The sequence below is a fragment of the Acanthochromis polyacanthus genome, chromosome 14 (genome assembly GCF_021347895.1).
Source record: "Acanthochromis polyacanthus isolate Apoly-LR-REF ecotype Palm Island chromosome 14, KAUST_Apoly_ChrSc, whole genome shotgun sequence".
Taxonomy (NCBI): Eukaryota; Metazoa; Chordata; class Actinopteri; family Pomacentridae; genus Acanthochromis; species Acanthochromis polyacanthus.
The window spans coordinates 8014697-8027472 of record NC_067126.1 but is presented as its reverse complement, the minus strand read 5'-3'; the positions used below and the strand labels follow the sequence as shown (position 1 = coordinate 8027472).

At 34.4% G+C, this 12776-nt stretch overlaps 1 protein-coding gene across 7 annotated transcripts in view; it reads left to right on the top strand.

Annotated features, from left to right (window-relative positions):
• The window catches only part of lrch1 (leucine-rich repeats and calponin homology (CH) domain containing 1), a 124496-nt gene that overhangs the window by 65059 nt on the left and 46661 nt on the right, over window positions 1-12776 (top strand). For all 7 annotated transcript variants that reach the window (XM_051958836.1, XM_051958834.1, XM_051958831.1 and 4 more), the window contains exons 6-9: window positions 874-1004; window positions 7719-7806; window positions 9269-9374; window positions 11756-11871. In XM_051958836.1, coding sequence (XP_051814796.1) covers window positions 874-1004; window positions 7719-7806; window positions 9269-9374; window positions 11756-11871 — 441 coding nt within the window. The remainder of the gene's footprint in view (window positions 1-873; window positions 1005-7718; window positions 7807-9268; window positions 9375-11755; window positions 11872-12776) is intronic.

Here is a 12776-nt window from a genome sequence, read left to right as displayed (position 1 = left end):
TACTCACACAAGACACTTTGATGTAACTGCAAAGGACTGTGGGTCAGAAAAACCTGAATCATCCAGAAAAGCAGTTTAACATTCAGGTATTTTGTCCTACTACTCTTTGACATACTATGTATAGGCACAGACTTAATCTTTTTTTGACCTACTATATAGTATAGATATCTAAATGCAGCCACTGATTTCAGTTTTGAAGACATTGTTGGTCTTCTGTGTGGCTCAGATGAGTAAAAGTTTAATCTGTTTTAATCAGATGTTGCTCCTCCATTGATATTTCCAAGAAAAACTTCAAGATGTGCATGTTTTTAATGACATTTAGCTGCTTTTAATGATTTTAATTTAGATGTTGATCTTATAAGTTGTTGTGCTCTTTTGTCTGCTTGAGTATTTTATACTTCTTCATGGAGTTTTCCAATTTTATCTTGTTTATACATGTATATATGTAACATGTACTGTATTTTGGTCAACTTGGGTTGTTTTTAAAAGTGCTATATAAATAATTTACATTTGATCTCATTGAAATATCACAACATTTTTGTACAAGTGCGAACAGGTTATGCTCATTATTGTATTTTTCTGACACTGCCATATCGATCTATCAGATATATTTAAGTGGATTGCTATGATAGTTGCTGATTTTCTGCTATTACAGTTTGATGTTTTTGTCCACAGTAGTCTTAGTATCACAGCAGCTGTATAAAGCTGTATGTGGCTAACTTTGGGGATTGTTATATGTAAAATAAGACACAATAAAAGACTTCAGAACTCAGGCTTATTTCTGTGTGAATGTCGGTTGAGATGAAATCAAATGAAAACACAGTTGATCTTTGACATCATCCTGATTTGAGTCTTTCTCTTCCCTTCGCTCAGATCTGTATAAAGGGTAAAGTTCACATATTCAAGTATCTGAGCATCGAGGCATGTCGCAGTGAGAAGATGCCCGACTCGCTCTACCTGCCCGTCATCGAGCGACTCAGCCTATCACGGCCCACCGCTGGCAGGTCAGTAACCGTGGTAACCTGTGCTGTTTCACCTTGTGGACTGTATCCTCTAAGGCTGAAGAACTCCTTCTCTACCTGCTACAAATACCATTTAAAAATATATATAATATCACTAATGAGGTGTAAAACAGCAGATCCTGATTATGAGGCTTATCACAATGTTTATTATATTCAGAATTTGGCGTTAAATGACAAATACAAGTTTCCTGGCGACTGGTAGTTCAGATGAAGTTCACATCTCAAAGTGACAGTTTAATCTGACACTTCTGTCACTTTCTGGGTGAATCTGACAAGCCGTGAGATTAATTTAATGGTAGAGAAGAGAAGATAAACAAATTTCACAATACTTTCCTGTAAAAACTCTAATCTTTGTGAAATGTTTGACAGTTTTACTTTCTTGAGCTTTGAACAGTTGTTGAAAAATATCCCAGTTATGAGAGTTTCTAAAAAGTTTTTATTTGTTCGTGATCCCATCTGAGTTATTTAATATTTAGTATTTGACAATACCATTTTCCGAAACAATGCCCACTCCAAGTATTGTGGATTAGCTGTAGTACGTGGTTGGCCTCTCATTGTTTAATACAGTTCTGTGTTGCCAAGCAGAGACCATTGTTGAGTGTTTAGGTAGTAAATGGGAACCATGACAAAGTCTCTGTGACACTTAATGACCTCTTGCCAGCACACATAGTTTAATTCCCAGTTCCTCATACATCAGTTATATTTGCAGCTTATTTCATGTAGTTGTGGCCCAAAACAGCAACATCAGTGCAAGACCAAAGTCAAATATGCTTTATTTGTATTCCAAATAACTCAGTTACTTAGATGATGCTTTGTAGTGCTGCATTTACTACAAAAATCATTCAAAATTGTGTTATCCTTTGTGAAAGAAAGCACTGTGCTTCATGAAACTAAAAAGTATAAAACTGTCTTGATCGTAGGGTCTTGGGATCAAAGTAGGGACAATTAATTATAAATACTAGTATTGCATTTTGACAATAAACAGGATTTGATGTTAATATAAAGCACAGAGAAATTTGATTATTCATATCCTCATGTACATTATAAATAGGGATGCGCCAAACAAGTTTTTTTGTTCTCAATCCCATCAGTGTCATTTAATGTTTAGTATTTGCCAACACCATTTCCCTAAATAATACGTACTCAAATTATTGTTGATTAGCTGTAATATCTGGTTGGGCCACCAGGTGGAGCCTTCTACTCTTTGTTGGGGTTTAGGTAGTAAATGGGAACCAGGACAAAGTCTTCAGTGATGCTGAATGACCTTCGACCAGCACACATTTTAATTCCCAGTTCCTCTTACATCAATTTGATTTTCAGCTTATTTCATGTAGTTTTGGCCTAAAATGCTCAATTTGTATGACTCGATCAATTACTTATTTATAATGTGTATTTGCTAAGAAATTATTGAAATTTGCAACAGCTATGTGATAGATGGGTATAAAAAAGGATTGGACTTAGTGAAAGTTCAAAATTGCCTTGATTAGTCATGAAATCAGGATCAGAAGAGAGAATTTTTTGGACACAATCTGGCTGTTGAAAATTAGGCCACTAAGAACACTATTAAAGGCTAACATTAAGCTGTTGACTGTGTCGGATTGTTACCGTCACTGTGTACAACGACAGAGTGGTGGATGAAGGTATGAAGCCATGATTGATGGTATAGTTTTTGTCATAAAGGAGTTCAGGGAGTTCTGTGTGGAGAGAAATTTTCCATATGACCAGAGCCTTTTAACAGCTGTTGCATTATTCACAAGACCAGAGGAAACAGTACGAGCATCACTTCTGTTACAGATGACAGTGTTCACAGTGTTATGCAAACTGCACTGCTGTGAGGAATAGTATCAGTTCGTTTGTGTTTCTGTTTGTCATTTGGCTGAAGCTGCACCTTGGAAGCATTGAAATTGACTAAAAGAGTCAGTTTCTTCGTTTAGATGCAAAAAAGTGGCTTCTTAGGCAGTTTTTTTTTCATCTAATATCTTTTGCGACTGTGACCTAGGGATTGCTTTGGGGGTTCAGGCCCCAATCTGAATTGTAATTGGCACAATATAAATAAAATTGAATTGAATTGAATTTAGCCGAATGACTTGCTAGCGTCATCAGGTTTCTCCAGACCAGGATACAAACTTATATGGGACTGTTCCACAAAATAAGTGGGAACCTATCTGTTTTGGACCTCGAAAAGTGAAATAAGTCGGCCCCCCTGTAAGACACAGTGTAGTTGCTAAATGTCAAGCAGGAAACATTAAAATAGTAAGAACGGAAAACTTAAAGGTTGATACACAAAAGTCAGTCTCAAAGCTGCTAATTCATATCACAAAGACAGACCGTATCTAAGTAGTAAATATATCAACAAAGACATTTTTTATAGTTTCTTCTGTTGTACTGTTAGCTATTTATGTAGCTATTATAACGTAGCATGTAACTGAACATGCTGGTAGGCCTACATCTTAAAATTTATAATTGCATTGCTTCGTTATTATTTATTTGAGTTTAACTTCAGTTTTTGAGGTAATATTGGTTAAAAAAAATAAAATAATATGGCTACACAGCAGTCAGGCTCAGCCTGAGCGTTATGTTAGCTTGTCAGCACAAATTACCAGAAAAACTGAGCTTAAACCATGTTGAATTTGCTTTGGAATAACCCTAACAGTAAGTCAGGCTAACTAAAGTAACCCTGACTTGTTTGGTTATCTTGCTGGACGGAACAGTTTCCTCATTTCTGAAATTAGGAGTGAACTTTTACGTGCACCAGAAATACTGGATACTGCAAAAACCAGATCATAGCCAGGTCCATGTAAACACAGTCTTACAGGCTGGTGTTGTAATTTACAGTTTGGCCTCATGGTGGCAGTGTTGTCTCACTGTTAGGACAACTAAACCCAGACACACTGATACAGAAGTTTGTCTGTTTGACTTGTTGTCGCAGTAAGATAACGGTGCTGCAGATAGTTTAGTTAATAAGGGAAAGACGGTCTTCAAAAGTCACTAACAAAGTCACAGCCAGTGAAGATTTCACTCATTTAACCTCCAAAATGTTCTTTACTTTAGTTACAGAGTTACAGACACAGTATACAATCAAATCTACAATTTGTCTCAGTGTTAGAATGATTAGTTTCTGGGTGAAAATATTCTAAATTCATCATATTCCGTGTGGTTTGATACGAGGACCTCCAACGTCGGTGCTAGAATCTCATTTCGTCACTTCAAATTCATCTCTTTTGTTGTTGTTTTTTTGAGTGGCGTTATGCTGTGGAGGGATAGAAACCGTCTGCTGGAGCCGAGTCTCTGATTTAAGCTTCGTCAGTTCCTCGGTCTGCAGCCAAATCCTCCATTAGTCGGCTGAAACCGATCTGTTCTCTGACTCCCCGCTGGGTCACACTGACTGTCTGCCATCGATGAAGTTCACCAAAGAGTTACTCCGACATCCAGTCATCAGATGTTTCTGGTTATTTATCGATGCAGGGATGAAAGGAAGACATGAACGGTGGAGGACAAAAGGAAGATGACTCAAAAAGAAAGAGGAGTAAGAGTAAATTCAGCTGAATGAGGGAGGAAAGAAGATGTAGGAGAGTAAATGTAAGAACAAAGGACCGATTGTTGGAACGATTATAGAGGTAGGAGGGTAGAAGACCTGAAGAAAAGCTGAAAGGATGAAACAAACACATGACAGAGCTAGAATGAAATGCCCTAACTTGCAATTTTTTATTATCATTAATAAAGTGATCTTGATCCACATGATCCACCTTTTCACCAAAGCTCATGAAATTCAGCCTGCTAGTTTGGCATTAATTCGCTTACAAACAAAAGAAAGTCCTAATTTGCAATGTCCAAGAAATAAAATTAAAACATCTGGATGCATCTATTATTCTAGATCTGCACCAAAACTCTGCCTCTTCACTAAGTTCAAGTAGTTTTTCCTTAAATTACTGTCTAACTGACGGACCAACTTGGGCATTCTTCGTATTTTTAACATCAGTATTTTCTACTCATCTAAGAACATCAAGCAATATTGATATTTTTCTGCATATAGAATATTGAATAACCCCGTTAAGTATTGGTACTTTCCACATTCAGAGGAATCTGTGCAATATTTGAATTCCTATATACAGGAGTATCATATTTTTGCCAGTGTTTTGCATTTTTTTTTTACTGATTTTCTATATTTTTGCACCATCCTCTTTGGTACTATAACACTGCAAATGAATTTATTTGTTGTAATGAAGATTCAAGGTTTATCATATCTTATCTTGTCTTTAGGGCTACAGCTATCGATTATTTTAGTAATCAAGTGTTCTATTCATTATTCTGACGATTTCTCAAGTAATCAGATTCTGCACTTGGCATGTGCGTTACAGCATCAAACGAGGAAGTGACCACGCTGTGCAACAGAAATAACCGTCCTGGTGAAACATAGGAAGCCATCTGTGGAGTATTATACATATATAGTATAGTACAGGAGTATTATAGATGTATAGTATAGTACAGGAGTATTATACATGTATAGTATAGTACAGGAGTATTATAGATGTATAGTATAGTACAGGAGTATTATACATATATAGTATAGTACAGGAGTATTATACATGTATAGTATAGTACAGGAGTATTATAGATGTATAGTATAGTACAGGAGTATTATACATGTATAGTATAGTACAGGAGTATTATACATATCTAGTATAGTACAGGAGTATTATACATGTATAGTACAGTACAGGAGTATTATACATGTATAGTATAGTACAGGAGTATTATACATGTATAGTATAGTACAGGAGTATTATACATATCTAGTATAGTACAGGAGTATTATACATGTATAGTATAGTACAGGAGTATTATACATGTATAGTATAGTACAGGAGTATTATACATGTATAGTATAGTACAGGAAAGGTGTTTCCAAAGTGGTTAAATGAGAGAAGAGGTGTTATAGTAAAGAAGAAAGTGACACAGAAAGAGGTTAAATGAAAGAGAAAGAAGGGGGGAGAAGAAGAACAATGACACAAATACATGAAAAATGAAAATACATGAGAAACGAGTGGAGCTCTCAGAGGATTCTGAACTCGTCGCCCACGTAAAACACTCCCAACATGTGGGCAGGAAAAATGGTTTCTGTTCTCCTGTGGAGAAAAAAAAGCACACTACATAAAATACCTTTCTTTTATGACACTGCTGCTCTCCATCTTCCATCAGTTTCTCTTGACTCCTGAATCTAAAATGTTCTTACAATCTGTCTGTCTGCTCATTTCTCACCTCTCTGCTCCTTTTTTTTTTTTTACCTAAAAGTCTTTGAGGGATAAGTGAAAACGGTTCTGGAGGGTGTAGTTTGTTCTCTTTGTCACTCCAGAGGAGCCCAGGAGCAGATCGGTGCTATTTTTAAAACTCCATTAACACACCGACCTTAAAAGAAAACCAGACGAGGCTGAGAATCAGTTTACCGGATGAAGAGTTACACATCTTTTTAGCAAATTTGCTGTCAGACTGGAGTTCCTTCAATAGTTTTTGAGCATCTCACATGTATTATGAGCTGATCAAAGGAATTTATTGTGAAAGGACGGAGTTAAGGAAACAAGATTGAAAATTGATCACTAGAAGTTAATTTAGTCCTGAAAATTGTTTTATTTGAGCACTTACAGCAGAATTTATTATTCATTTGCTCAGAGCTGGTTGAAGTTGTTCAAATATCTTTATATTTGACTTTTTAGTTTTTTGTAAAATGTTGAACATTAAATTTGTTCATTGAATTCTTGGAAGCAAAAGAACCTTTTGGAGTTTTTCATGATCGCCATCGTGGAGCAACCTTTGAAGTTTCTTGAGAAATGTCTCAACTTTACAAAATTCCTGAGAGAACCGTTCTGTGGAGTTTACGTTTTCATTTTGAACTTCTTATTATTATAACCCCAAACATGGGAATTATGTATCAAAATAAGGTCTTGTACATGAACAAGAATCTGTGCAATTTAAGTATTTTTCTACTTTCTGACAAATTGATGCAATATATATATATAAAATCTGTGCAATATTTATACTTCTCTGTCGACGTTTCTACTCATGAAAGAATAATTTTTATTACATTAATTACAATATTGCAGAGAAATTTGCACATTCTGAAGTAGTTGTATATATTTTTGGTTTATTTTTTTTTATTTCTCTACAAATGTTTCTTAAATATTTTGCACTGTCTTTGCAAATTACCCCAATGTGGGATTAATAAATGCTTATGTTTTATACCGTAATATCAACATTCCTAAATAAAAATGTAACAATTATGGTGCATGTCCACAGGGGCGTTTTGTGGGTGTGTCACTAGTGGGCCACTAGGTGGTCACATGACAGCCCTTCTGACCTTCAGTCTGGTAGAAGCGTCAGACCAACATGGTGATGTGTGTACAGGTGATGCAGTACATTGAATTATAGTTCATTAATTTGACCTAAATTTAATCAGAGTAAAATGGCAACTCAGTTTAGATGGAAGATTTTCAAAATAAGACGCTTATCAGCAGTTAAATGTCAGATCTGAGCAGGAAATCTGGATTTTAATCATCAGCCTGAAAGAGGAAGGAGGGACTCTCTCTCCCTGTTTAAATGAAGCTCTTTTACTGTGTCGCTCGCCCCCACACACACACACACACACACAGAGCGAGGGAGTGTGTGTGCGTCAGGTGTGTGACCTGTGTTTTGTGTGTTCAGCGTGGAGGACATGGAGCAGCAGAAGAAGCAGGACAGCGATTCAGGCGTCGGCAGCGACAACGGAGACAAGAGGCTGTCGGCCACCGAGGTACCGTCAGAGTGTGTGTGTGTGTGTGTGTTTCTTTGCATTGTTGTCTGTTACGTCCTTGTGCGTTTCTGTTTTCACGAACATCTCCATCGTGTTTTTTTTCCTTCATGTGTTGCAGACAGAACAGCACGGTTTGACTTTTATCTTCTACGTCCTCATAGTTTAGTGTCACCCGTATAAAATCTTTTTGTTTCCTTGTAGCTCGTCTTGTTTTTTGGTTTTTTTGTACTTAAACTGTATTTTTCTGGGTTTTTTTTTTACACACAGATTCTATCTGGGTCACTAAAAGACTATTTTTAGATTGATTGTTTAATTCTCTGTGGACGCCTGTGGTTGTCTGAGCTGCTGTTTCTACTGTTTTACGATATTATTATTAATTGGACAATTACAATATTATTAATTGTCACTAATAAATGTTCTGTGAGTGATATCAGTAGAACTGTTGGGGTATTTTTGCAGCTTAAAATATATTTAGAGCATGAAATTCTGCAGAACAATAATCAAAAATTTAACAATTGAAACGATCCACAAGAAATGCGTAAATAACAGTAATGAACCAAATAATATTTAATAAAATATAATATATATTATATAAAGAAATAATAATGAGGAAAAATTTTGTTGAAAATTGCAGTTACTGGAGTTTTGAGGCTTATAATCTAAAATATAATCTTTATTCTTTATTTTATGCAAAATTTCGATAAATATGACAAAAAATTGACTGCTAACAATGAACGTGACTGATTAATATGTCATTTTTAAATACAATAAAGAGTCTTGACTGGTTGATGGAGGCATTTAATCAGTATTTATAAATCTAATACAAACTTAATCATTAAATAATTCTAATATGTGAAGATTTAATGATTTTATTTGACATCTGCTACAATAAATTGCAGTTAAACTTCTGGATTTTAATTGTTTTTGGCATAAAACAGGCAAATTTGCTTCTTTTTTATCCGTTTGTGTCGCTTGGAAGAATTTCCAACTTGCTTTTTTCTTTACTGAGTGATGTTTTCTCGATAAAATGATTAATGAAAGTGAGAACCTGCAGTTCTTTCAATTAACAAGTCTAGTTAGTAGCAGACTTTTTGGAATTTATCAACATTTTGTGCCACATATTTGATATTTAGTTGAGTGAAAAGCTGTGATGTTTGACAGCTGGATATGCAGAAGTACTATTTATTTTATTGTAATTAATAACTGGTAGGCAAACAGTTATTAATTCTGACTGTCTCCTGTGGTTGGCTTTGTTTGTAAAATGAAGAGGAGTGTTTTGTTTTTTTTAAAATTCAATTTCTGATGTTTAAACAGTTTAGAATGAATTCTTTCATTGATGAACGGTTCAACAATCTGTCTCTTTATAGAAATATAAAACTGAGAAAAGCAGCAAACTTAATTCATTAATAATTTTCTGATGATCAACAATCTGAGGCTGTTTATTGTTTGTTGTTTGTTTCAGCCGTCAGATGAAGACAGTCTGAGTCTGAACGTACCGATGAGCAACATCACCGAGGAGGAAGGAATCAGCAAAGACGACTCCAGCGAACACATCAGCTCACTGTCAGGTACACAAATACACACAAATAAATACACACGTATGTACAGACACAAACACATGAATACAAATATACACAAATACACACAAATATACACACATATGTACAGACACAAACACATAAATACAAATATACACAAATACACACAAATATACACACATATGTACAGACACAAACACATAAATACACGCAAATATACACATATACACAAATACAAACAGAAATACACAAACACAAATATACAAATGCAGAAATACACATATTCATAAATACAAATATACAAACAGAAATACTGACATAAACACAAACACACAAATACACACATATACGTAAACAAACACACCTAATTACAAATATGTAAATAAATGCACAAATACAATATAGAAACATAAATACCCACATAGACACAAACACAACTGCACAAATACACAAACACACCTAAACATAAATACACAAATATAGAAACACACATGAATACAAACATTTACACAAACACATGTAATCATACGCAGTTACAGACACACACATACACACAAATGCAAACACACACAGTTGATTAAAGAAGACAAACCCTGTTGTGTATTTTTATTTACATTTTGAAGCTTTACATCCGATAAACAAAATTCCTCAAAACTTAACAATTTTGCAACAAAAGAAAACAAAAACACCATTTTTTGCTTCTTATTGTGTTTTGTCATGTTTTTTTAAGGATTATTGACCTTCATGAAAGATTATTATTATTATATGATGTAAACATATTTTAAATATGTTCTGACATAATAAATATTTGACCCAGCAGCAGATGAAGCAGTTTACTAAAACAGAGACGTCCCAGTCAGGTTTTTGTTTTTGCTCCAATTTAAATCCAAGTCATTTATTATTTACTACAGTGTGCTAATATTTCATCTATAGCGTAGAACCATGATTTCTGGTCCTGATCCTTCAGTATGTGGGCTCTGAACTACATCAGTGAGCAGCAGCAGCTCCCCAGACTCCGTTTAAATAGACTCCAATCAGCCTTAATGAGGTCGGACTGATGAAGGTCACAGTGATGAGCTGACAGCAGGAAAAGAGGTTACTTTGATTTCACCAACAGCTTATTGACAGTATTAGGTTGGAATTTACCAAAATATTCATAGTAATAAAAGTTCATATCTGTCCACACAGCCAGTTAAAAATATATATAAAAAATATCAAAATCTGGCAGCAGAGAGCCAGAAAAAACTATGTTAAAAAGGATTGAATATTGTATTTTTTTTAAAGTGAAAAGAAAACAATTTTCTGTGAATTAATAATATTTTAAGCAGCTTTAGATATAGAAAAACAGTGCAGTTTTTCTGTACTATATTATCTATATTTTAATAAAATGTGACTACTTTATAAAGTACATTTTTACCACCCCATCACAAGTATTCATATTATTTTCTTTGATAAAAAAAGGAAAATATTTGCAAACTAGTGATATTTTTTCAAATTTTAAAACAGTACAAAATATTCTTTCAAATAATAACATATATTTGTAAAATTATTTTTTTCTACCTGGATAATGTGTATTTTTTTCATCAAACTTTGTAAAATATCCAAAACTTTTTGATAGATGCAGATTTTTGAGGTGGACATTATTTACAGTAAAACTTTTTTGTGTGATTTTCCTAGATATTATCCATAAGTTAACAAAATAGGGAAAATCTGTTTAAAAACATTTCAAATATTTTTCAGTCCTGAATATACTTTTCTCTCTTTTCAAATAAAAACTTTACAAATATTTATATATATTACGAGTTTTTAAAGATATACTAAACAAACTATGTAATTTTACAGTCAGACTTTGTAAAATATTTTAAAACTATTTGTACAAATACAGATTTTTTTGTAAAGTGGACTTTTACAGTTTTGACCTTTTTTAAATTATTTATTTATTTCGGGTTACCTTAATTAAACTGATTAAAATAATATTTTGTTATCTGTAATTAAACAAAGCTATAAAAAGCTTAAGTTATACAAAATTTTGCAGTCTAGTCATTTAAATTGCAAGATGTTGCACAAAAAAAAACACATTTATTTTATTATTTTAATTGATTAATACTTCAGTTTCCTCCAGTTCAGTGAGGTTTTTATTGGGAGAACAGCTGAGAATAAACACCAGTAAATGTCTCTTAATCTTAAATATTTAACGCTTCTGCACATCAAACCGTCTTCTGTTGCTCTGAATAATAACTAATGTCTCTGTTGTGGGGTTTTTGTTGAATCTTCCATTTACTGAATCTCTGAATATTCATTAGTTTCACTCAGAGAATCAAGACTCTCACATAAAACAACAAAGAGTAAATGTAATTCATGTAATTTTGGACAAAGAATCCGACTCAGGCTCCCTCTTTCCTCCATCTCAGCCGACCCTAACTCGGACTCGGTGCGTCTGATTGAGGAGAGTCCTACGGAAGCCCTGAAGGACCAGTTCAGCTACAGAGACTCGGCTCTCAGCACTCGATTCATCAACTACATCAAGGCAAGACCACTCTGTAGTACCCTTCCTCCTCCTCCTCCTCAATCAGAGATGATCAAATATTGATGCCGTTAATGGTTCTCCTCATGAATAAATCCACAGGCTGGAGTTATATAAAACTGTTCCGCTGCTTTATTCCAGCGTCAGTCGCTCCGCTGATTATTCTTAGACTCCTGCTGTGTGTGGTTTGTTCACCTTAACTGTCGTTTTGTGTTAGCTAATAAGATTTTAATGCACTTTTAACAGTTTATTGTCAGTGAGTTTGACTTAAACAGACCCAGCAGCTGCACTGTAACAAAGAAAAGTCACATTTAAAGGCACAAATATTTCAAAACCTGAATTAAAGCAGTAGGAAAAAATTAAAGATAAATTACCAAATAAATAAATAACAATACAAACAACCTAAAATATATAGTAAATACAATGTAGATTAAATATAATATATAATATAGTAAAAGTGCAGGTTTTATTTAAAGTTGTGAAAATCCTCTTAATCAGTCTCAGCTCCAATTAGATCTATGTTTACACTAAGCTTTAATAGATTTCCATATTTTGCTGTTTTGATTGAAATTTTTTCGCTTTGAACTGCACTTCCTGCTCCGTAAGTCTGTTTCAGAATCAAACCAAGCACTGTGGTGTTTTATAAGTTCTGTTTAGGTGAAGTTAAGCCCTGATAACTGCTGTTAAATGTTCAGTTTTTATGATGCAGACAGACCGAGCTGCTGGAAACGGTGACGTCACAACGAGCCCGCGTGTCACCGTGACCAAATAAGGAGTGAACAGCTGATGCTGTGGAGCACAGCTGGTCGTTGAAGGAAATCAGACAGACTAAATCAACTTTCACCGACAGAATGCTGCAGTTTTCTTGTGCGCTGACACTTCAGACGTGCTCACTTTCAGTTTGACCT